This window comes from Zea mays, chromosome 8, assembly GCF_902167145.1.
Source record: "Zea mays cultivar B73 chromosome 8, Zm-B73-REFERENCE-NAM-5.0, whole genome shotgun sequence".
In the NCBI taxonomy this organism is placed as follows: domain Eukaryota; kingdom Viridiplantae; phylum Streptophyta; class Magnoliopsida; order Poales; family Poaceae; genus Zea; species Zea mays.
The window spans coordinates 144,648,562-144,674,989 of record NC_050103.1 but is presented as its reverse complement, the minus strand read 5'-3'; the positions used below and the strand labels follow the sequence as shown (position 1 = coordinate 144,674,989).

The 26,428-nt window shown below is 42.4% G+C and overlaps 1 protein-coding gene across 3 annotated transcripts; it reads right to left on the bottom strand.

Annotated features, from left to right (window-relative positions):
- Positions 1-443: 443 nt before the first annotated feature.
- On the bottom strand, positions 444-5,717 carry LOC100193487 (protein SYS1 homolog). 3 transcript variants are annotated; one of them, XM_020541884.1, is made up of 3 exons: positions 5,196-5,717; positions 3,878-4,104; positions 444-935 (listed from the first exon to the last, which is right to left on the bottom strand). In XM_020541884.1, the coding sequence occupies exons 1-3, from the start codon at positions 5,714-5,716 to the stop codon at positions 928-930; spliced, it is 756 nt and encodes a 251-aa protein (XP_020397473.1). In that variant the 5' UTR covers position 5,717; the 3' UTR covers positions 444-927. The 3 variants fall into 3 exon arrangements, with proteins under 3 accessions (XP_020397473.1, NP_001296809.1, XP_008656623.1); NM_001309880.1 differs by having other exon boundaries at positions 520-935; positions 5,153-5,636; XM_008658401.4 differs by lacking the exon at positions 444-935 and adding an exon at positions 958-1,613 and having other exon boundaries at positions 5,153-5,716.
- Positions 5,718-26,428: the final 20,711 nt, after the last annotated feature.

The window sequence follows — 26,428 nt, the reverse complement described above, 5'->3', positions numbered from 1 at the left end:
GTTTAGAAACATGAGTGTGCATTCATGTTGTTGCAAGAGTTATGAATTGAGTTGTTTTGCTCTAAATTCAAAAAAAAATTGTATTTGGTTTGAAAATAGTCTAAATATAAAAGAGAAGTGGATTTTTTTAATTCCCTCTCTCTTTCTCTCGCCTGTTGGTTGGCCCATTCGAGCCCGCATATCGATCAAATTCACTTCTAGGAAGAATCGCTTGCAGCTAGTCCACCTTGTATATAATCGCTTGGTTTGACCTTGTTTATACAAGGGCATGAGAAAGAAATTATGGACAAATAAAAACACCCACTTTTACCAGTAACCTAACCTTCGAGCTTCTCTTTTTCTTTGGGCTAAACGTGGTCATTGCCATTTCGTTTTATTTTCACGAGCACAGCTGTGCATATCGTCCCCCAAAAGGAGGGGTGGATCACAACTCTCCTAGCATGAATTACAGAATTAGCATATAACACTGCAAATATCATTTGCAAGATACAGACAAGAGATCCATGGGTGCCTGCATGTATTAAGAACAATATATTACTGAAGAATGCACATGTTGGTATCTAGTCGTACATTATCAAGCAGCAAACTGTAGCTAGAACATAGGCAAGGGAGGAAGTTTTCTTTCATGAGAGGCAGGCCAGGAACTCTTTTTTATAATAAGGGGCAAGGGAGGACTTGTTGAATGTATGATTTAGAAAGTGAGCTGCCATTTCCGTTGGTGGAACCTCTAAGATCAATCAGTTCATCATGGTCAACTGGGAGGTTGGGCATCAGATGAACGCTCTATGCGAAGTTTGAGAAGTATCCATTGGAAATCACAGAATAAAGCATTCATTGTGAGTCACTGTATTCCTTAAGGAACATATTAACAAGCACCTCCTGGGATAACACCATTTGAAATCACCTATAATCTTTTAGCATGTGAGCTTAAACACCTGAACAGAAGAAACAAACCAATCAGCAGATGGAAAGTAAGGTCAAAAGTCAGTATGAAAAAAAAAGAATCATGGAAGAAGGAAAGCACCAACATGTTGTACTAGAACCAAATTCAAATTTCGAGAATCCAGCAATATTTAATGCTTGTTCGAATTCAAAATAGTTGACCAATCTAAAAGATACATTTATTCTAACAGATGACATTTTTCAACCATTAACCATGCTGGTATTATTATAGCAGGGGTAGATAAGAACTCTAATATTATTGATTTCCCTGATGAACAACTGGGTTGAAACGGAGATAACATGGCGTTTCAGTGATGTTTTTACTATGATAATTAGCAAGGAAACACGTGGGCACTCAACCATACCAAATATCAAATTTATTTTATATACATATACTGTTTCAGATCCAGAAAATGACGAGTCAGTAATGATGCATGGCAGCATTTGCTTTCTAAATTTAGGCCACCTAATCGCGATTAAGGGACGATAAATCGGACATCTGGATGATTAGGCCACCTAATCGGGTTGGTGACCGTAATCGGCTACGTTTGACCGACCAGACCGATTAATCGCGATAAATCGGACGATTTGAAAACCCTGGTGGTCATTGCCTTCTGACTTGGGTTAAAACTTGTCACCCAATTGACCTTGGGGACCTTGGCATCTCCGACCTGCAATGAATAGGATGGCCATTGTGAATGCGCTAGCTCTAGTTAAAGAAAACATAACCTGACCGACCCTGCTCTTTCCAGGTTCAAGTTCATTCCTGTGTCAGCTATTTCTCTATAGCAGTCTGCACTGAGGTTGGCAATGGCGCCCGTACTCTTTTATGGACAGATAGATGGATTCATGGGCAGAAAATTGAGGACCTTGCTCCACTGCTCTTTACTTTGGTGCCCAAAAGAAGAGCCAATGAGTGTAGAGTATTACAGAATCTTACTAATAATACTTGGACTGGTGACCTGCAAGGTGCACTTCCTGCTGGGGGTTCTCGCGAAATTCTTAAATCTTTGGGACATTCTTCCTCAAGTCGTTTTACAGCCTCGGTCAGAAAACAAACACATACGGCAATTCACTGCTTCCGGTGTTTACACTGCAAAACCAGCTATGATGGTCTCTTTCAAGGCACCATTTAATTTAGTCCATGGGAGTGTATTTGGAGAACCTGGGCTCCTAACAAATGCCGTTTTTTCATGTGGTTGGTCATGCACAGAAAGTGCTGGACTACAGATCGTTTTACTCGGATGGGTCTTGCATCACAAGAAATGTTTGTTGTGTGATCAGGAAGAGGAAACCATCAGTCACCTACTGGTTTCTTGTGTCTTCTCTAGGGCTTTCTGGTTTGAACTCTTCCAGAAATTTGGACTGCAGAACCTTGCTCAGTTGCTCCCCACCTGGCTGGGCCTTCCCTTGATCTAGTGAGATTGCTGCTGTTCAGGATAGGCAGGCGCTTAATTCCTTAATTCTTTTTGGAGCCTGGTCGCTTTGGACCCATTGGAATCGGTGGTGTGTCTTTGATGGTGCTTCGCCTAATCTGCAGGATATCCTAGCGAAGGTTATGGGGTGTAGTGGGTGCTAGGGGCATCATCGGTGCTTTGCCTAATCTGCAGGTTATCCTGCTTCAGTCTTCCAAGAAGTAAGGTTATGGGGTGTAGTGGGTACTAGGGGCAGCACCTTGCTGACTGAACAGATAGTGGTGTTGCCTAATTGTTGGCTCCTTGGTTGTCCGTCCCTTATTTGAGAGTGTGTGGACATATTGTGGCTGTGTGTGTCTAATAGTGAGTGTGTGTGTGGGCTTGTTGTGGCTATGTGTGTCAGGTTGTGCTGTGGTGTTGTCTATGTTGTTTTATTGTTTCTCATACACCTTTTTTGTTCTTATTATGAATGATATGCAGCTCTCCTGCATGTTCGAGAAAAGAATTTGAGTTATACTCAAATGATTGTATCCGGAGCATTTTCCTTTTCAGGAGGATCACTCAGGGGAGGAACCCTAACTCAGCGAATGGCCAGGAACTACTGTTTTTTCCTCAAAGTACAGCTAGTCAGAACTTTCAGGAGAACCACTCTGGTGAACACCAACACAATTGTAATTAAAAAATATCAATGAAAATGTCAGTTAAACTTAAGCTTCAGCACATCTATGGTTTGATGAAGATTACTTCGTTCGTCATAAAATAAGAAAGAAAGAAGCAACATCTTAAATGCCATAGCAGGGATATCATTATACTGCAGCCAGTACTTAAATAAGTTGATCCAAACAAGAAAACCAGGTCCTGTATCATGTCATCGCTTCAAACTAAACTACCCCCATACAGGTGACGAGGATCAGGAGACAAATTGTCAGTACTGAGTACTGACTTGTTGATGCCACTGGCAACTTGGCATACATTTCACATTAGCGCAACAAACTATATGGCACATCAAATGTAAAGCCATTAGCCAAATAAACAACCCTAGTTGAGCATGTCTGAGCAGTGAGCATACACTTGTTATATCTCTCTCTACTTGAACATTCGCACTCCCTTCTCTATAGGTCTATCAGTGAAATTACCAGGCCAGAAATCTCTTCAGAATGTTCACATTATATTATATTGAATTATTGACACAATATGTCCCACCACTACACTAGTACAGTGTGAGGTCTTTTAGTGGCCAGATAAAGTATTTGAACACAGTTAAGTTGCAAAATTAATTTTTCTAGAAAAATGGTGGAATGTAACCTTATTAAAAATGTAACATGTTCATTGCTTCAGAGTTCATTGTAAGCATATGTTAACTTTCAATTCAATGTAAAATTCTTCCTGAACCAGACTCTTGCACACTGAAAAATAAGTGAGGCTAACTAGGTATGCAAATACATTGGAATGGAGTCTACATGTACAAACAAAGAATCCAAAGGAAATAAAAAGGTTTTTAATATGAATGAAATACTTACTTGCACGAAGCCGTGATATTGGAATTTCTTTCAACTCCCGCCGGATGCATAGGTATTCACCCAGGAGAGCCATGGTTGCCAAACCAGTTATATTAAGAACCCACCATGTAACTGAAGCTGGCCATCCACCATAAACAATGCAAATGAAGAGATGGATTATGTAGAGTGTTGCTGCAAAGTCCAGGCACTTTTTGGCTCGCTCAATCACATAAAGCATGAACCCAGCTCTGCTCAAGCAAAGCATGGAAGCAACATTAGCGATAAATCATTTCTCACCAAAACAAAGAAGAGCTACAAAACTTGAAAAGCAATAAATAACACCAAACTGTCAAAGCTAAAAATGAGATCAAAATCATTATTTTATCCTTCATATTGTTGCTTCAGCTTACAAAATTATCCAGAAGAAAGATAGTGTCTAAAAAATGGGCTAATCCGAGTAGCTAGACTCTAAAAATACTTATTACCAGAAAAGAACAATTTGTATTCTGCTGTTTTGGTACTTGCTCAAGATGCTTTAATTCAAAATAGATACATTGGACACCAGATATTAAGAAAAATAGTGAATTGCAAAGGTTGGTACTGTCTAATTAGACAGCAAAAAAATGTGTTTTCCTCTTTACCTTGTCCGTTGTATCTACTGCCACTATCCTGTCAGAAAAGAATGAATGCAGGGGAGCATGTTTTTGCAGACGGTCTGCTTATTCACATTCATCAGAAAAGTATTTAACAAATGTGCAATATGTTGGTGCCATTTATTTTTTATATAAGCATGTAATGGTGTATGGCTCAAGAATAGGCAATCCACAAGACTACGGTATCTGTTACTCTCAAGCACACTAGAACACCTATGAGTATTTCATAATACATATAGTAGGAGCTACTAAACAATGGATGACAACATGAATAGGCTCATGACAATAACACCAAAACCTTTATACACACTACTTTCTACATATCTCAATACCAATTACTCCAAGGATACGGCTGAGCTCTTGCACTTAACTAGTGCTTAAAGAAATATCAATTTATAATGATCTTGAAACTGAAATTTGCAATTCACAATGTGGCTGCCCTAAACGTACAGATCTGATCACCTGGCAACACAGCCCGTTTAACTTTCCATTGACAAGAGTAGTTCTTGCACTCGGAAGCGATAAGCCACAGCGCGCACGCGTGCGACAGGCATATTTCGCGTTTTGACTACTTCCAGAAGAATCCATTCCAGTTTCGAACGAACCAAGTGGATGAGAGTGGGGTTAGGGAGCTGTGGCGTACCCAGTGACGGCGGCGAGGAGGAATGATGCGATGGCGCACCAACCTGTGGGGGTGCGCGGGGTGAGCGTGGAGAAGTCGAAGAGGTAGAGGAGGGTGAGTCGCGGGACGCGGGTGCCGACGAGGAGCGCCATGGCGACGCCCAGCGACAAGTAGTAGAGGCACTGCAGGCACACGATCTGCGACACGATCAGCCACGGATCCCACACCATGGCCCCATAGAACATCTTCGCTCCTCGTCCCTGGCGACCACCGGACGGAAGGAGGAAAACAGGCTTCTTCGCTCCCCGTCCTCGGCGACCACCGGAGGGGAAGAGGAAGGGAGGTTTCTTCACTCCTCCTCCCCGGCGACCAACGGAGGGAAGGAAGGGACGCTTCTTCGCTCCCCGTCCCCGGCGGCCACCAAGGGAAGGAGGAAGGGATCAAGGAGGGGCCGAGGGAGGCCGCGGCCGAGAATCGGTGGTTGAGCGCGGGATCTCTCTTCGCGGCTGCTCTCGGGGACTTGTGGGAAAGGAGACAAATTTTAAGATTTGGTATGCAATTCTTATTTTTCAGGTTCTCATCCATATGTCAATGACGTATAGTAACTCTATATATTATTATAATAAATAAATCTTGAAAAACGTACAAATTAGGTTCCAAATATCAAATCTCCCATCCATATATATTATGCTTGTGATTGCTCCAGCCCAGCCGTGTGCCGGAACAATAATATTCCCGGGTGTTTCTGTAATTCTGTAAGTTTCACTCATTTCGCAAAGTTGAAACTATTTTTATTTTTAAGGAGACATTGGTATTCATTGGCAAAAAGAAACATGAGTAAAACTTAGGATAGGAGCATAAACTTCTTAAAATCATTTTGGTAAAACGATGATTATGTTAATTAATAAATAAAATAAATAGAGAACTCTATCTGTATATTTTCCAAGAGTTTTCAAATCGCATTGTTAATCTTGATTTTTTTGCATGACAATAAAATTCCTCTCCGGTAACTCTATATCAACTCCTAGTTTTTTGAAAAATTAATCGCACAAAATATATGTGCGAGGGGTGAATAGAGGAAACGTGAAATTTACAACTTAAAACACAAATGTCTGCCTCTGATTAGCGTTAGAATGAAAATAAGAATAATTGGAGCAAGGGAAAAGTGTTCTTCTTGCTTAGAATTGCTCAAATGAATGCGCAATTACTTGGGAGTAACTCAATTTGATATATGATTAAACACAAGCCAGAGAACGAGAGAGAGAGCGGAGAGGAATAAGCAAATCGGAAATGAAGATCAAGCACAAAGAACATGGCGATTTGTTTCCCGAGGTTCGGCTCTGAAGAACATATGTCCCCATTGAGGAGTCTACTAAGAACATGTCTCTTTCAACCCTTTTCCTCTCTCAAATAGTCACTTACACCGATTGAGCTTTCTTCTCAATCTCGAAGGACACTTAGTCCCGCAAGGATCACACACAATTTGGCGTCTCTTGCTAGCTTTACAAATGTGAGAATGAGGTTAAGAGTGAGAATGAAACTCAAGAACAAGAGCACAAGAACTCGCAACTAGAGATGGCCAAACGGGTCGCCCAGCCCGGCTCGACCCATGCCCGGTGAAGCCTGGCCTATTTTGGGCCCGGCCCGCCAGGCACGGTTAGAAAACCGAGCCGGTCCGTCTAAGCCCACGGGCTCGATTTTCTGTCCGAGCCCGGCCCGCATCGGGCCTTGGCCCGTTTAGCACGGAAAAGCGGGCTAAGTGGGCCGGTAAGCACGTTTTAGTGCAAAAAGCGGGCTTAACGGGCTTAGAGGTAAACGGGTCGTGCAGCCCACCATTCCTAGTTTCCTGTCCGTGCCCAACCCACTTATTCGTGCCGGGTCGGCCTGGGGCCGCATAGAACCGGGTCGTGCCGGGCTCGCGGGTCTCGTGCTTATTGGCCATCTATACTCGCAACAACTCAAGAACACAAGGCGTTAAGTCTCTCTAACTCAAATCGATCGAATGCGATGCTTGTGTAGCTTTGAAATCTTGGGAGATGTTGCAATGAATGTATGGATGTTTGGTGTAGCTCTTTGTGTCTTCAATGTGCTGGTTGGGGTGTATTTATAACCCCCAATAACCCAAATAACTGTTGGAGTTGAGTGGAGAAAACTACATAGTCGGGTGGCACACTAGACCTCCAACATTACCGGTCGGAAATATTCCCTACATGCCATCGGAATTTATACTCATCCCTTGTGTGCCATTTAGTGGCATATAGGGAATTTTTTGTATGTATGACATATGGGGGCAGTGGCACACAAGAGTTGAGTATAATTTTCGATGGCACATAGGGAATTGCCCCTTACCGCTCCGGTGCACCACCGGACCCCTGTCAGACTGTTGTAGCAGTTAGCCGTTCTGATGGGTGGTTGGCATAGTAACTGGTCCGGTGGGCCACCGGACCTTGTCACGTCAGATCTGGCCGTTGATATCTGAATCTAGTCGTTGAACCAAGACAGTCTGGTGTGCCACCAGACCAGTCCGGATAGCCAGCCGTCGAAATCCAATTTACATCCTGACTACATAAGTGGTTCAGTGCTCCATCCGATCGGTCTAGTTTGCCAAATGCTAGTTAACAAGTTTCAAACTTCTCTGCGTAAACAGTTTGGTGCACCACCAGACCGGTCCGGTGTTCACAGACTCAACCTAATTTTGGCAAACTTGCCCAATTCTTCTTCAATTCGATTTTCTGCCCTTCGGGTGTTCTTATGACTTAGAAAAACATATCTAGAGATTATCCAACTAGTCTAAGTCAAGAAAACTTGGACGTTTTAATTTATCTAACTCATATTCCTGTTTTCGGCTCGAACCTGCTCCAAAACAACTAAAAAGGGTGATTTGTTAAAACTGAGCTTTCTAACCATTTTAGATGAATCAAATAGGTTCCTAGGGGTATTTAGAACTTATCCAAAGTATAGAACTAGTGCTACTTCATCTATTCCAAGTTTTACCTTTTTGGCTAGAGTTGAGCTATTTCTGACTTAAAAACTGAATTGTTGATCTTAGAGAACGATGTGCACGCACGGGGAGAGAGAGAGAGAGGATGTGGGCCCTGACCGTGCCCTAAAAACCAGTAACTCTTGTCAGCCAATCATAGAGCTGGTGGGAGTTAGTTAATCCACGTCGGTTATACTAGAGGGACAATGGAAATTAACTAATTCTTGTCGACTCTATGACTAGCTGATGGGAGTTAAAATAAACCATGTTGATTGTAGTATGGTCGAGGGGAGTTATCCAATTCCCGTCAGTCGCCCCAAAAATTGATGGGGTTATTTTGGCTGACAGGAATCTTCGTGATTCATGTTGTGTCATAAAGATCTCCATAGATCGGAGTCTCTTGCTAGCCTTGCACAAGTTGATGGGAGTTACAACTCTAAGAAAGCGGGAGAGAGAGAGTAGAACATAGATAAGAGCAAGAGCAAGCACACAACACCAAGAACACTAGCACAATCTCTCCAAAATGTCTATCTCAGCTTAGATGGGTGCTAGGATATATCTAGAATGGATTGTAGTTGTTGCTCGAGCATATGGGAATGATGTTCAACTCTTGGAGTGCTTGGTGTCTGAAAGTTGCCTAGAGGGGGGGTGAATAGGCAGAATCTAAAATTTATAGAATTTAAGCACAACTACAAGCCGGGGTTAGCGTTAGAAATAAAATCGAGTCCAAAAGAGAGGGCAAAAACAAATCAACCAAGAGATAAAGTGAGTGACACGGTGATTTGTTTTACCTAGGTTCGGTTCTTGCAAACCTAGTCCCCGTTGAGGTGGTCACAAAGACCGGGTCTCTTTCAACCCTTTCCGTCTCTCAAACAGTCACTTAGACCGAGTGAGCTTTCTCCTTAATCAAATGGGTCACTTAGACCCCACAAGGACCACTACAAACTTAGTGGCTCTTGCTTTGATTACAAGTGCTTGAAGAACAAGAATGGGGAAGAAGAAAGCGATCCAAGAACAAGAGCTCAAAGAACACGAGCAAAACTCTCTCTCTATTCACTAAGTGTTTGGAGTGTATTTGAGACTTGGAGAGGCTTTGATTCTTTTGAATTGTGTCTTGTATTGATTGCACTAGCTCTTGTATTGAATGAGATGTCTGAAAAACTTGGATGCTTGGAGTGGTGGTGGTTGGGGGTATTTATAGCCCCAACCACCAATTCAACCGTTGGGGAGGCTGTCTGTCGATGGGCGCACCGGACAGTCCGGTGCGCCACCGGACACTGTACGGTGCGCCAGCCACATCACCCAATCGTTAGGGTTCTTACGGTTTCGACCGTTGGAGCTCTAACGTCTTTGGGCACCGGACAGTCCGGTGCCACACCGGACAGGTCCTGTTCACTGTCCGGTGCGCCTTCTGGCGCTGCTCTGACTCTGCGCGAACTGTCTGTGCACTGTTCACGTTGCAGGCGACCGTTGGAGTCGACCGTTGTGCTCGCTAGCCGTTGCTTCGCTGGCACACCGGACAGTCCGGTGCCACACCGGACAGTCCGGTGAATTATAGCGGAGCGGCTCTCCAGAAACCCGAAGGTGGCAAGTTTGAAGGAGTACGGCCCTGGGCACCGGACACTGTCCGGTGGCACACTGGATAGTCCGATGCGCCAGACCAGGGTTCTCTTCGGTTTCTTTTGCTCCTTTCTTTTGAACCCTAACTTGGATCTTTTTATTGGTTTGTTTTGAACCTTTAGCACCTGTAGAATATATAATGTAGAGCAAACTAGTTAGTACAATTATTTGTGTTGGACATTCAACCACCAAAATCATTTATAGGAAAAGGTTAAACCCTATTTCCCTTTCAATCTTCCCCTTTTTAGTGATTGATGCCAACACAAACCAAAGCAAATATATAAGTGCAGAATTAAACTAGTTTGCATAAGGCAAGTGCAAAGGTTGCTTGGAATTGAACCAAATTTTATTTTCACTAGATATGCATGGATTGCTTTCTTTCTTTTAACATTTTGGACCACATTTGCACCACTTGTTTTGTTTTTGCAAATCTTTTTGGAAATTCTTTTTCAAAGTCTTTTGCAAATAGTCAAAGGTATATGAATAAGATTGCAAGAAGCATTTTCAAGATTTGTAATTTTCTCCCCCTATTTCAAATGCTTTTCCTTAAAACAAAATTCCCCCTGGATGAAATTCTCCTCTTAGTGTTCAAGAAGGTTTTACCAAAGAAGATCAATCATTTTTAGATACCAATTTGAAAAATACTAACCGATTGAAAACATACCAATGGGGAGAAAGTGTAACAAGGGCTCTCAAAAGACTCCATTTTTGGCGATTAATGCCAAAGGGGAGAAATATTAAGCCCAAGGCAAAAGGACTGCACCACCAAACTTCAAAATTTATTTTTGAAATAATGATTTATGTTTATCTCTTCAATTGGCATCTTACGATGAAATATTTTAAATTGATTTCAAAATATTTCATCATAAGATACCAATTGAAGAGATAAACATAAATCATTATTTCGAAAATAATTTTTGAAGATTGGTGGTGCAGTCCTTTTGCTTTGGGCTTAATATTTCTCCACCTTTGGCATTAATCGCCAAAAATGGAGTCTTTTGAGAGCCCTTGTTACACTTTCTCCCCATTGGTATAAGTAAATAAGAGTGAAGGGTTTTATACCAATTTGGAGTGTGGTGCGGAGTGACGGCGAAGAGTAAATAATATCGATAGAGTGGAGTGGAAGCGTTGTCTTTGCCGAAAACTCCATTTCCCTTTCAATCTATGACTTATCATAGGAATATACTTGAAAACACATTAGTCGTAGACATAAAAGAGATATGATCAAAGGTATATAAATGAGCTATGTGTGCAAAGTATCAATCAAAGTTCCGAGAATCAAGAATGTTTAGCTCATTCCTAAGTTTGATAAAGGTTTTCTCATCTAATGGCTTGGTAAAGATATCGTCTAGTTGTTCTTTGGTGCTAACATAAGCTATCTCGATATCCCTCCTTTGTTGGTGATCCCTCAAAAAGTGATACCGAATGGCTATGTGCTTAGTGCGGCTATGTTCAACGGGATTATCCGCCATGCGGATTGCACTCTCATTATCACATAGGAGAGGGACTTTTCTCAATTTGTAGCCATAGTCCCTGAGGGTTTGCCTCATCCAAAGTAATTGCGCACAACAATGGCCTGCGGCAATATACTCGGCTTCGGCGGTAGAAAGAGCTACTGAGTTTTGTTTCTTTGAAGCCCAAGACACCAGGGATCTTCCTAAAAACTAACAAGTCACTGATGTGCTCTTCCTATCAATTTTACACCATACCCAATCAGCATCTGAATAACCTATTAAATCAAAGGTGTATAAACTAAATATCTCATGATTCTTTTCACGGCCCTAAGGTGAACTTCCTTAGGATCGGATTGGAACCTTGCACACATGCATACGGAAAGCATAATATCCGGTCGAGATGCACATAAATAGAGTAGAGATCCTATCATCGACCGATATATCTTTTGATCTACGGATTTACCTCTCGTGTTGAGGTCGAGATGCCCATTAGTTCCCATGGGTGTCTTGATGGGCTTGGCATCCTTCATTTCAAACTTGGTAAGTATATCTTGAGTGTACTTTGTTTGGCTGATGAAGGTGCCCTCTTGGAGTTGCTTTACTTGAAATCCTAAGAAATACTTCAACTCCCCCATCATTGCATCTCAGTTTTTTGAATCATTATCCTACTAAACTCTTCACAAGTAGATTTGTTAGTAGACCCAAATATGATATCATCAACATAAATTTGGCATACAAACAAATCATTTGCAATGGTTTTAGTAAAGAGTGTAGGATCGGCTTTTCCGACTTTGAAACCATTAGTGATAAGGAAATCTCTTAGGCATTCATACCACCACCACCACAGACTTTGACGGAAGCTCTTGATGGTGAGCGCCATCTCCTCGTTGTCGAGCTTGGAGGCGTCGATGGGGAGCCTACTTGATGTAGACTCTTCTTTCTTCTCCTCCGTCGCTTTGAATGCGACGGGTTGCACCTCGGGTGTGGAGGTGCTGCCTTGCTCGACGATTTGTTTGGAGCCTTTGATCATCAACTCAAATCTCACAAACTTTCCTATCACTTCCTCGGGAGACATTAGCTTGTATCTAGGATCACCACACATTAATTGAACTTGAGTAGGATTACAAAATACGAGTGATCTTAGAATAACCTTGACCATTTCATGGTCATCCCATTTTGTGCTCCCGAGGTTGTGCACTTGATTCACCAAGGTCTTGAGCCGGTTGTAAATGGCTTGTGGCTCCTCTCCTTGGTTGAGGATGAATCGACTGAGCCCCCCTCGATCGTTTCCCGTTTGGTGATCTCGATCACCTCATCCCCTTCGTGCGCGGTCTTTAGCACGTCCCAAATCTCCTTAGCACTCTTCAACCCTTGCACCTTATTATACTCCTCTCGACATAGAGAGGCGAGGAGTATAGTAGTGGCTTGGGAGTTGAAGTGCCAGATTTGGGCGACCTCGTCCGAGTCGTAGCCTTCATCCCCTACGGATGGTACCTGCGCTCCAAACTCAACAATATCCCAAATGCTAGCGTGGAGTGAGGTTAGATGATGCCTCATTTTATCACTCCACATACAATAATCTTCACCGTAAAAAACCGATGGTTTGCCTAGTGGGACGGAAAGTAAAGGAGTGCGTTTGGAAATGCAGGGATAACGTAGGGGGATCTTACTAAACTTCTTGCGCTCATGGTGCTTAGAAGTGACGGACGGTGCGTCAGAGCCGGAGGTGGAGGGCCACGAAGAATCGGTCTCGTAGTAGACCACTTTCTTCATTTTCTTCTTGTCGTCACTCCGGTGCGACTTGCCGCGGGGAGGTGATTCCTCCCTTCCTTTAGCGCCGGACTCTCTTGATGGAGCCTTCCCGTGGCTTGTAGCCGTTTCCATCTCCCTCTTGGCGGATCCTCCCGACATTACTTCGAGTGGTTAGACTCTTAATGAAGTACCGGGCTCTGATACCAATTGAAAGTTGCCTAGAGGGGGGGTGAATAGGCGGAATATGAAATTTATAGAATTTAAGCACAACTACAAGTTGGGGTTAGCGTTAGAAATAAAATCGAGTCCAAAAGAGAGGGCGAAAATAAATCAACCAAGAGATAAAGCGAGTGAGACGGTGATTTGTTTTACCGAGGTTCGGTTCTTGCAAACCTAGTCCCCGTTGAGGTGGTCACAAAGACCGGGTCTCTTTCAACCCTTTCCCTCTTTCAAACGTTCACTTAGACTGAGTGAGCTTTCTCCTTAATCAAATGGGTCACTTAGACCCCACAAGGACCACTACAAACTTAGTGTCTCTTGCTTTGATTACAAGTGCTTGAAGAACAAGAATGGGGAAGAAGAAAGCTATCCAAGAACAAGAGCTCAAAGAACACGAGCAAAACTCTCTCTCTAGTCACTGAGTGTTTGGAGTGTATTTGAGACTTGGAGAGGCTTTGATTCTTTTGAATTGTGTCTTGTATTGATTGCACTAGCTCTTGTATTGAATGAGATGTCTAAAAAACTTGGATGCTTAGAGTGGTGGTCCTTTTTCACCAAATGTTCTCTAAATCGATTTGGCTGGTCTTGGGAGCTTTCATATGACCTAGACAAACCTATTTAGAGCATGTTCAACTAGTTTAATTCATAGATTCATACCTTTAGCTCATCTTCACCATATTAGTCTTATTCTAGCTCAAACTAAGTCAAAAATGACACTAATACAAGAAACTGAGTTAAAGGACCAAACAAAGTGTCGAAAACATTCCAAAGTGCATATGCAACTTATCCAAATGTTTAAACCTCTTAGTTTTCACCTTATCCAAAATGTTGCCATTTCGAGCCTCTGCTTTAACTTTTTTCACTTTAACTCCTTCCATTTGCATAATGTAAACCTACACTCATAAACTTAGCAAACTAGTTAATCTAAGTTGTTGTGTTGGACATTAATCACCAAAACAATAGAGACATGGCTTAATTGCCAATTCCACTTTCAATCTCCCCTTTTGGTGATTTATGCCAAAACAACCAAAGCAAAAAAAACATGAGTAACTTTAAAATAGTTTCTATTCAATATGAGATTGAAATATGCAAATTAAAATCTGGATTAAGTTGGCTTTAATGTTTTAAGTAATTCTAACATTTTGGACCATATTAACCACCACTTGTTTTTGTTTTTGCAAATCAAACTCTTTCAAGGTTTAGAAATTTCTCCCCTAATAACAAAGAGTCCTTTGATTTTGTGAATTCAAGATTCCCCCTTTGGTAAATTTCAAACTGGTTTTTTCAATCTGGTTTGATAAATTCTCCCCCTTTTGGCATAAACATCTCTTTTGACTAAGACTTTGTAAAAGAGTCTCATCTTAGCTTTCAAGAGTGTTTTCACAAACCGATTGATAAAAACACCAAAAACTCGAAAACTTTTTAAAACTTAAGTGGTAATTTGGTCCTTTTGCTTTGGCCTATAATTTCTCCCCCTTTGGCATTAAGCACAAAAAATAGCAGAATTCATGTGGCCTGGTCATTACTTCTCACAAGATAGCTCAAGAACAAATAGGAGCAATGAAATAAAATGAATCCAAGCAAAAAATCTTTGATACTGAAATGTAGGGGAAGCGCTTTCCTTTGCCCAAATTCACCATTTCCCTTACAACACTTGAGACTACACACATGATCAACTTGAAAGCATTGCTAGTCTCGAAAAGTCAACTTGTAGACCATTCTCCCCCTAACTCTGTGCATCAATACACTTGGACTTGTTAGGTCCAGGGATGATTTTCTACAACTTGAACATAAGCATAAGCATAAATATGAATGGTTAAGGGATAGTACCAATTAGAAGTCATGATCAAAGATATATTAAAAATATGCAATGTGTGCAATATTTCAATCCACGTTTCGAGAATCTATGACATTTAGTTCAATCCTCAACTCACAAAAACATTTTTCATCAAGAGAATTGGTGAAGATATCAGCTAATTGATTATGGGAGCTCACATGGTCTATAACGATATATCCCCTTTGCGAGTGGTCTCTTAAAAAGTGGTATTGTATGTCTATGTGCTTAGTGTGGTCGTTATCAATAGGGTTATCGACCAATCGGACAACAATCTGATTATCATATACGAGGGGGACTTTGGTCAGATTGTAGCCAAAGTCCTCGAGGGTTTGCCTCATCCAGAGTAATTGTGCACAACAATGTCCTGTGGCAATGTACTCGGCCTCAATGTTGGATAGGGCAATTTTTTTGTTTATTTGAACTACAAGACACCAAAGATCTTCCTAAAAAATGGCAAGTCCCAGATGCACTATTCCTATCTACCTTACATTTGTCATAGTCGACACCAAAATATCCAATGACATCTCTTGCGTCATAATGATCTCCATGGATCGGACTCTCTTGCTAGCCTTGCACAGTTGATAGGATTTTTAACTCCAAGAAAGCGAGAGAGAGAGAGAGAGAGGAGAACATACACATGACCAAGAGCAAGCACACAACACCAAGAACACTAGCACAATCTCTCCAAAATTTCTTTCTCACCTCAGATGGGTGCTAGGATCTCTCTAGAATGGATTGCGTGTGTTGCTTACGCATATGAGAATGATGTTCAGCTCTTGGAGTGCTTGATGAAAGTCGCCTAGAGGGGGGTGGATAGGCGGAATCTGAAATTTACAAACTTAAGTACACACTACAAGCCGGGGTTAGAGTTAGAAATGAATCCGAGTCCGAAAGAGAGGGAAAACAAATCAACCAAGAAATAAAGCGGATGAACACAGTGATTTGTTTTGCCGAGGTTCGGTTCCAAAGAACCTAGTCCCCGTTGAGGTGGTCACAAAGACCGGGTGTGAATCATCTAGGCCCCTTAGTGATGTTTTGGTAATTAATGACAACTATTTGTGGACTAACGGTTCTTGGAGAAATAAGAATGCATGGTTGGACCACATAGAACAGGAAATCTTAGAGATTTATAAGCATTGGTTGTGGATCAGGTGAAGGCAAAGGTATAACAAAGGTTTTGTTTTTGCCGGTCTCCAGGAGTTTAGAGAAGTTATTTGACCGGATTAGTAGGCTAGATGGTCGTACTATTAAGAGGGGTCAATGACGTTTGTCTGTGTCAAACTTAGTGCCTCATAGAGCATCTGGTGGTTGCATTTGCATGAGGACTAACATCGCTTCCAATTTCAAGGGTTAAAAATCTTTTCAAAAGCATGTTTGAAAAATTGCCAAGTCTTGGGATGTGCGGACCGTCTGGGCCATGTGGGCAGACCATCCACGATCCTCCAGTGGGGTCCAAAGTATGTTTACTTCGGACTGGTCCTGTTCACTTGTACTGCGGACCGTCCGGGCCTTGGGGCCGGACCGTCCGCAGTCCTGACCAGAGAAGGCTGCTCTTGGCATAGTCCCTGTATTATTGTGCGGACCGTCCGGCCTTGTAGGGCGGACTGTCCGCAAGTGCCAAATTGGTTTGGGCAGGGACTGTGTGGTTTTTGGGATTTGTACTACGGACTGTCCGGAGGATAAGCCCGGACAGTACTAACTCCTAGGTCACGGACCGTCCGACATTGTAGGGCGGACGGTCCGCATGTGTTAACTCTTCTTGGTCAGAGCTCTGGTGCTCCAAGTTGCCAGGTCGCGGACGATCTGGCCAAGGTTGGCGGACTGTCCGAACCTCACTTTTCTGACAGCTCTGACAGGTTTCAAACGGGGAAAATAGCCGTTATGTGTATGGCGGACCGTCCGGCCTTAGGGTGTGGACCGTCCGCGTGTGCGCAGAAAATGTGCAAGTTGCACATAACGGTTGGATTTGAGAGGTGTGCTATAAATAGAAGGGGAGCTCATGTGTGAGGGCTCTCTTGGCCATTCCTTGCACACATTGAGCTCATTTGTGATCCTCCCACTCATTCTCTCACACTCTTTGCTTGAGATTGCATTCTAGTGAGAGATTGAGAGTTCCTAGTGCATTTGCATCCATTGGTGATTCTTGAGGCACTAGGTGGTACACCGAGCAAGCGTCATCGGCTTGTCATCGGCTAATGGAAATTCATGAAGGAACTACAATTGTGAAGAGTGTCAATCTATATGTGTGCAAAGGAAAATTTGAGCAATTCATTATGAAAGAAGATGAAAGTGTATCCGATATGTTCAACCGGTTAAATGAGATAGTGAATGAACTCAAGGGACTTGGTTTTAATGTACCGGATGTGGATTTCACTCATAAGTTCCTTAGATCTCTTCCGGAGAAGTATGAGACCATTGTGACCATGTTAGTAAGAAGTGATCTATCTACAACTTCTCCAACCGAAGTATTGGGGGGAATTCTTACTCAAGATATATTCAAGAAATCTCAAGCCGATGCTATAAGTTTGGCAAAGAAAGTGAAGAATGAATCAATTGCTCTCAAAGCTAAAGCTTCTAAGGCAATTGAAAAAGAAGATAGTGATGATGAAGAAAATGAAAGTGAGAGTGATGGAGATATGGATCTATTTGTAAAGAAATTCAACAAATCCATGAAGATGAAGAGAGGTCAACCTAGAAGAGGCCAAACATCAAGAAGAAATGCTTTCAATGATAGAAAATGTTTTGAGTGTGGGGAACCCGGTCACATTGCCATGAATTGCCCTAACAAGAAGAAGAAGGGCAAAGATGGAGATGATAAGAATAAGAAGAAATTCTACAACAAGAAGAAAGATGGCAAAGCCTACCTAGTTGAATGGGATTCGGATGATAGCTCGGATGATGATGATGATGACACCTCATCCAAGCTTAATGCCGGAATTGCCATCAAGGAAGCTCCTTCACTTTTCTCATCCCCTCATTGTCTCATGGCAAAGCGAGATGCTAAGGTAAAAATCATCACCGATTTAAATGATATAAATGATGATGTTGATGTCGATGATGATGGCTATTCATATGATGATCTTGTTAGAATGTTAGGTGAGGCCGATGACTACATGCACAAAGAAAAAGAAAAATTTAAGACCTTGAAGGAATTGTATAAAAACCTCAAAGTGTCTTTTGAGGAGCTCAAGACCTCTCACAACGATCTAAAAGAGAATTGTGAGAAGCTTGCGAAAGCTCAAAACTCATCTATTGTGCATGAAGTTGTGGTGGTCACCGAGGATGTTGGAGTCACTTGTGACTTACTTGATAGTCCTACAAGTGAACCACTACCTACTAACTCTATTTGTGATAAATGCAAAATTTCTCTTATGAATGATAATATTGCTCTTGATGAATCACAAATCATTGTTGAGAATGAAGTGTTAGTAGATAGAGTAAATGTTCTAACTCATGATCTAGAGAAGGCATATGGTGGAAAGGCTAAATTGATTTCATATTAGGAAGTCAACGGTGCTCAGTTAACCGTGAGGGTCTTGGATATGTTCCCAAGAAAAAAAATGCTTTTATAAAGCAAAATACATTGTTTGTGAAAGAATGTAACAAAGTGTGTCACAAGTGTCACAAGAAGGGACATATCAAGAAGAATTGTCCTAAGCTCAAGAATGTATCCTCCACTTGTTTTGAGCATTGTTATGTTCTTTCTCATAATGCAAAAGGTGTTCATGCTAAATTTGTTGGTACTTCAATTGTTGGCAACAAGAAGAAAGCTATTTGGGTGCCAAAGACCTTGGTCACTAACATCCAAGGACCCAAGCGAGTTTGGGTACCTAAAAGAGATTGATTTCCTTTTGTAGGTGAACTACAAGGCGGGAGGGAATCACTGGGTGTTGGATAGTGGATGCACTCAACACATGACCGGAGATATGAAAATGTTCACCGAAATGAGTGAGGAAGATTGCTCAAACTATGATAGTATCACATTTGGAGATAATCGCAAAGGAAAGGTTAAAGGCTTGGGTAAAATTGCTATTTCAAATGATCATTCCTTATCAAACGTGCTTTTAGTTGAGTCTTTGAATTTTAATATACTATCCGTAGCTCAATTATGTGATTTAGGATTTAGTTGCAATTTCACCGTTGATGATGTTATTATCTCTAGTGTTGATGGTAGCAATCTTAAGTTTAAAGGTTTTAGATATGAAAATCTTTACCTTGTTGATTTCTCATCTAGTGAGGCAAAGCTCACAACTTGCTTATTCTCAAAGGCTTCACTAGGTTGGTTATGGCATAGAAGACTTGGTCATGTTGGAATGAAGCAACTCAATCATTTAACCAAACATGACTTAGTCCGTGGCTTTAAAGATGTGAAATTTGAGAAAAACAAATTGTGTAGCTCTTGTCAAGCCGAGAAGCAAGTGGCAAATACTCATCCAAATAAAAGTCAAATGTCTACTCATCGGCCTTTGGAATTACTTCACGTGGATTTATTTGGGCCAACATCGTTCGTGAGTATCGGCGGTAATTCCTATTGCCTTGTGATTGTGGATGATTATTCTAGATTCACTTGGGTTTACTTTCTTCGGGATAAATCTAACGTGTTTGAAACATTCAAGTCATTTTCTATATTGGCTCAAAACCAATTTGATTTTGATATCAAGAAGTTAGAAGTGATAATGGGTCTGTTGGGGGCCTTCGTCTTCCGAAGGTCCTCAAAAACATGATTTAACAATGTTTCCGGAGTGTAATACATGAATAGGTACCTTCATGCTCGGATCAGAACCACAGTGTGAAAAGCACGAACAATACGAAGGTTGACACAGCGTCGAAGCTACGCGAAAGGGAGCTTCGGCATGACAGCAGGAAAGGGAACCGACTTAAAGGGGAAAAGGCTATTTAGACCTCGATGGATTACCTTAGAGTCATTAGCAAATGTAAAGGGCATGGATGTAATTTCACATGGGCTGCGTCCCGTGCCTATAAATAGATGAACAATACTCCCGTACTGTTCACGCTGACTTGGCATTTGCTTTTGCGTCACGCTCGTACCCTTGTTTTCTATCAAGCTGAAGGCACCAAATGTAATTCAATATTGTCCTTATATTAATTTACGATTATATACTGAGAAATATATGTGATAATGTTATTGTTCACATTGTTTCTTATGCTTTACATGCTCCATTTGTTGTTAATATTTATACATATGTGTATGTTGAGATGATGAAGGTATGTCCTTCATGACCTTTGTCCGAAGATCATTATATCCTTAGGGAAATAGTGCTTCGAAGGACAAAGGGCATTAACAAGTAACCTGTTTTGGTGTTGCCTTGTTCTCAATTTATAGCATTTGAGAGCAAGTCCTCAACATTGGCGCGCACCTCCGGTGAACCCTTTTCGACCACCTTGGGCAAGCACTGACCTTCGTCATGCCACCGAAGAAAGCTTTAGCGACAGGGGTTGCCGCACTGCAGCCACTAGACCCGAACCAGGAGACTATTTCTCTTCGAGAGGCCCGAAGCCAGAAGAGGAAGGCCACTAGTCCAACACCCCAGGAGGAGGAGTTGGACCAAGAAATCAGAAACATGGAGATAATCCATCAGCAAGTGCAAAGGAAGAAGGAGAAGATGGCCCAACTGGCTGATCTTCAGAGGCAGATCGACGAAGCTACCGAAGAAGTACGCCATCTTGTTCAAGACGAACAAGATCGAAGGCCCCAACACAGGGAGCTTCATCAAGAAGGCTTGTTCAACAACGATGGATGGTATGATGATTTTAATCATGATACCTTTACTTTTGATGATGTTTCTCCCTTGGCAGCAGAACTGCAGGCTATCCCATGGCCCCCATCATACAAGCCACCTCAGCTTCCCATGTATGATGGGCATTCAGACCCGAAGCAGTTTTTGATGAGTTATGAAGCAACTATATCTTCATATGGAGGCAATGCAGCTGTCATGGCCAAGTCCTTCGTCATGGCAGTTCGGAATGTGGCCCAAACATGGTATTCTTCTCTTCGGCCAGAGACCATTACTTCGTGGCAAAAGCTCAAGGATATGCTGGTGACAAGTTTCCAAGGCTTCCAGACAAAGCCAGTCACAACTCAGGCCTTGTTTCAGTGCACGCAAGATCATGAGGAGTACCTCCAGGCTTATGTCCGAAGGTTTTTGCGTCTCATAGCACGAGCGCCTATAGTGCCTAATGAAATTGTCGTTGAAGCCATGATTAAGGGGCTTCGTCCATGACCTACTGCTCAGTATTTCGCTAGAAAGCCCCCACAGACTCTGGAGAAGCTGCTTCATAAGATGGATGAGTACATCCGGGCTGACAATGACTTCCGCCAAAGAAGGGAGGAATCATATAGGTTCTCTGAAATGACCAGGGGCTTCGGAGGAAGAATCCACCCGAGGCACGTCAGGTCAATTCACAACTCCATCCAGAGTGATGATAGAGGAAGTCAACAGCAGAGACCGCAATATTCTTCACAAGCTTTAGGACAACAACAAAGCTCTTTCCGGCCGCTAGCTCCAAGAGGTAGAGGCGCCAGGGGCTTCGGAGGAAGATATGGGGACCAGCCTAGGAAAATCTACTGCCTATTTTGTGGTGAAGACAAGGGCCACAATACAAGAACGTGTCAAATCACCATCCAAAAGCAAAAAGAAATTGCAGAAGCCGAAGCCCAGAAAAATCAGCCGAAGCAGGTCCTGCACACTGCTTTGTGTCATTCACCCTACATACCAGAATATGTGGGTAATCATCCCGCGGCCTCTGTTGCTTCGGCTAGTCGGCCGCAAGTTTCTTGGCCACAGCTTCCACCTCTGCCCCCGCTATAGCTTGCCTACTCACGAGGTCAGCAGCCAGAAGGGAGCCAACAGACCCATCAACAGCGAGATTTCAAGGAGGGGTCCGAAGCTCGCACAGTTAACAACACTGTGCCAGAGTCAAAACACAAATATTGAGAGATATCCTACCTTTGGCACAGTTTTACATTCACTATCGTTTTCTTTTTAATAAGGAACAATCAATGTAAACCTAGTTTTCTTGCTATTTTTTAATTCTCTGTACTAGCTTCGTTTATGTCAAAATGAAATATACCTTCGTCATAGACTCACGAGAGTACCGAAGCTACAAAGAGATATTCCTTCGAGAATGCAGTGCTAAAAATCGCAGTAAAAGTTTCACCGAAGCTACAAAAAGTCGTTCTTAAAGAACGCAGCGTAAGTTTGCCGATGCTTCGAAAAGCCGTTCCTAAGGGAGCGCAGCGTAAGTTTTCTGCTCAAAAGTCATTCCTTAGGGAATGCAGAGCCAAATACCGCCGAAATATAAGGTGAAGCACGAAAAGTCAACGCAAATACCGCCGAAATAGAAGGCGAAGAAGTTCAAAAGACGTTCCTTAGGGAATGCATAACTTACACCGAAAATAAACGGTGCAGCCGAAAAGTAAACGACAAAGAGATTTCAGTCATTCCTTAGGGAATGAAGGTTGTGGATGAAGCTTCGGATGTGTGTGTTTGGGCATTCATTTGCACGATACATTAGCATCATTCTTTGCATCATATCGTCGCATCATACATCATAACATCACATCAAACATCATATGTCATCAATGACATCAATTGAAAACAAGGCCGATTTTCGGGCAATGCTTTACAAAAAATGAAAATTACAAGCTTCATCAGTTCTGGTGCAGAAAAAGGGATCTATTGTTCACGAAACATTGATGTTTTACAAAGTATGGATGATTTTTATGAATCATAAAAGCTCTTCTTTACGAAGCATGAAAAGAAGGGAAGGTGTTTTTTCGCCGAAGGCTCAAAAACGGTATGTATATAAAGTTTCATGCATCGCAAAGAACTGAATTACAAACAATTCATATATTACATTCAAGCACCAAATATTACAAGCATAGTTCAGCAACTGTTACAATAATATTCTAGAAATGTTTTTACAATAGTCACTCTTCTTCCTTCAAAACTTTATCTGCAACTTCGGTTAGCAGTTTGGTAACGACTTCGTCTACAATAGCTTCAGCCATATTAATAATTTCTATTGTTTTCTTTGACTCTGGGTCGGCCAGTGGGTCGAATGGCTCTGGGGAAGGAGATAGTTTAGCTGCGGTAGAAGACATGAATTAGTTCGAAGTCACAAAAATAAACAACAATAAAGTTAAAAGACATTAAGTAATATCTATTCGTTTTTCAAGTTCCGCAGCTTTTTCAGCTGCTTTCGCTGCTTCTCGGGTGTCATGAATATCTTTTTCGCTCTTTTTCATTATTTCATGGGCCATCCCTCGGCCGCCATTTTCCCAGATATCAGTGAAAAAATTTCCGCCTATTGAGCTTGCTTCGGCCGAGGGGTCCTTTGTATCATTGATAGAGAAGGCAGCTTCGGCCTAGGCCAAAGTTTTAACATGTTCGCACCCTGCCTTCTCCAAAATAGCTGCAACTCCCCTCGCGCCAGAGAAGGCACATACGTCCCGCGATCACTCAAAATCTCTTGAAAGGCTTCGGCCTCACCGCTGATCCACTCGATTACGCCCTCAGGATCGCCCCTTATGAAGTTCTTTTCGCTCGAGTATGCGCCCACATTGGCGAAGCTAGTTTTTATCTTTTTAACGCATTCTAAAGATTTTTCAAAACATCTTTCTTTTGATGCACGAAGCTCTACAACTGTTTTTTCAAAGTAATTTTTCCAGTACTCACTTGCATCTCGGTCAGCTTCAGCAACAGCGCATTTTAATTTGGCCTCAGCCAGTTGTTTTCGAAGGTCTTCAATCTCATTTTTTTGAATTTCAGATTGAGCCTTGAAGTCAGCTTCATCCCCCTTTACTTTGTCCACCAGTGTAAGTAGAATTTTGTCTTTTTCCGTGGCTTCATTTCTCAGCCTGATAACCTCTGTTCGAAGGTTGTTGAGAGCAATAGTGCATCTCTCGTCTTCAGCATTCTTTCGCGCCCTTAAGACGTTGCTAAGTATTAATCCCTACAAGAAAAAAAATGAATGGATTAACATGAGAACAAAAGACTCTAATATAGAATCCACAAACTTCAAAATTCACAATTTTTTTGTACCTTCAGGCTATTGTATGCAAGGCTATCCGCAAGATCGTCCTTCGTCATGGCACAGAGGCCAGCTTCGAGCTTCAGAAACCCCATATTTCTGGTCATTTCCAGGCAGACAGATAATTTTTTGTTGTTTGGGAGGCAATACAAGAAATCATCTTCATATGTACCATTAAACACTAAGGCCCCTTTCGGGTACTTCAGTTCTCGGGCATAGTGTTTAGCTTCAAAAATTTCTTCTTCAGATAATCTTTTTCCCGAAGCATGTCGAATAATATAACCAAGGTCTTCGGAAGGTGCTTCGGGAGTAGGAGTGGCAGCTTTTTCAGGCAAAATCTGTTCTATAGCTTCTTCCTCTGCTGCTTTTTTCTCCAATTTCCGAGGGTTTCTCCTTGGCAGGCTCTGAAGGCCCAGCTTCGGCGGTGGCCTGGCTCATTGTAGCTTTGGCTTCGGTCAGTTTTGTTTCGGTTTCAATTTGCACTTTCGAAGCCTTAGCAATTTTCCCTGGAGTAGAGCTTGAAGCCTTTACCGTCTCCAGCACATCTAGTACACTGGCCATCCTTTTTCTTTTCGGGGTTGCCGCAAGACCTTTTTGTGCCGTCGGCACTGATATTTCCGCCGAAGGACTTAAAATTTCCAACCTTTTTGCTTCTTCAGTTTTTGGTTCTTCGGCTTTATTTCTATCAGCCTTTGGTTCAGTTATCTCGACTGAGGGCGCCTTCGGTATGGTAGCTGGTTCTTCAGCCTTCTGTGTAGGAGGAGTGAGCTCCTTGGGAGCAGCAGCTGAAAAAGTTTCCTCGCCAAAATCAGGCACCACGGCCGGCTCAATGTGGCGTGGCCGATGGGTAAGAACCTTCAACTTCTTGCTCTTCGGTGCAGGATCATCTAAAGTAGCCGAAGCAGCAGTCTTGGCTGAAGTAGCAGCCTTGGTAAAAGCAGCAGTCTTCCTCTTCTTTCCCCGTCCCCGCAGTGGATAGCAGTAGTCAGGGTACACAAATCCAATAGCATCAAAAACCCTATTTAATCTTATCTTTTTTTGGCTCCCGAAGGCCACCGATAGTGCATTATCTTCGGACATGGAATATGCTCCAAGTAGCTCATCGCTAGTATTTTTAATACACTTCAGCCAATCATCATTTGGTTCGACAAACTTGACCCCAAACCTGAAGGTGTATTTTAATCGAACCAGGCCGCCTTCGCTAGGGTTAGTGATGGTTTCTTTCGGCATCTCCCAGCTGTCTAAACTGGCCATATCTTGTAGGCTATATGTTCTTGAAGTAAGTCTCTCGTCCCAATAAAAGAGCAAACTGTGCTGAAGGCCCTTCGGCACGCTTCGGCTGCCTCATCAATTTCTACCTTCGGCTTTCGAAGGCCGAAGCGGGACCAGATGGAGCGCATAATGATTTCTTTAATGTCTTCTCTCGCCTTCAAATCATTTTTCACATAAAACCACTCTTCCATCTAGGCCCCGGGCCATCTCTTCGAAAACGTTGGCACTGGGTAGCTTGAGCCAGAGCGAGCAACGAAGCTATAGCAACCAAAATTATTATGGTACTGCTCTTTACCCCAGGGTTTCGTCTCATACGCAAGTTCATGCATACTGCAAAAACATCTTGCACTTGGCTCTAGACCTTGACTTCTCATAGTCAGACGAAGATCCCCATTCTAATAATTGCTTCAGGAGTGATCTGGTGAAGAAAAATCTGGTATGTCTTTAAAACTTCAACAACAAATCTGCTCAACGGTAACCGAAGTCCAGCTTTGAAGAAGCTTCGGAAGATTACAACTTCATTTTCTTTGGGAGCAGGAACGACCCTATCTACGTCAGCCCTCACAATAGACATATCTCGAAAATACCTTCCTCTCATATACTCAAGATGACTCTGTTTGATAGTTGATTTCCCGAAGACTGCATGACTTGGCCGCCAAGGCCGATCCTCAGAGTCTTCGCCTCCACTCTCCACATCATAGCTGTCGCTATCATTGGTATCTTCAGACAAGCCTTCCAGTATCTCTTTGGTAATCTTCTCTGTATTTGTTTTCGCTATTGACTCAACAAATCTAGCAGTTTTCTCCTCAAGGAGCTTCTCCTCTTCACTTAGCTTCGTCTCAGCAACTGTCTTCTTGTCTTGAGAGATCTTGTCTTCGAAAACGTCAAAAACGTGTCCTTCAAATCGAAGCTCAAAAGCTTGAAAGTTACCAAGCGCTAGTAAGCACAAGTTGTAAAATTGAGAAAACAAGGCAAATGGCACAATCAGTGTATCAAGTGCAGTCGGTGTGAGTTCCTATTTATACGCCCAGTACGCTCCAAATTGGAGGGCCCCGTATGTCATTGACTGTTGCTATTCTAGCAAGGGGAAGGTGTTTTTCGGACCTTCG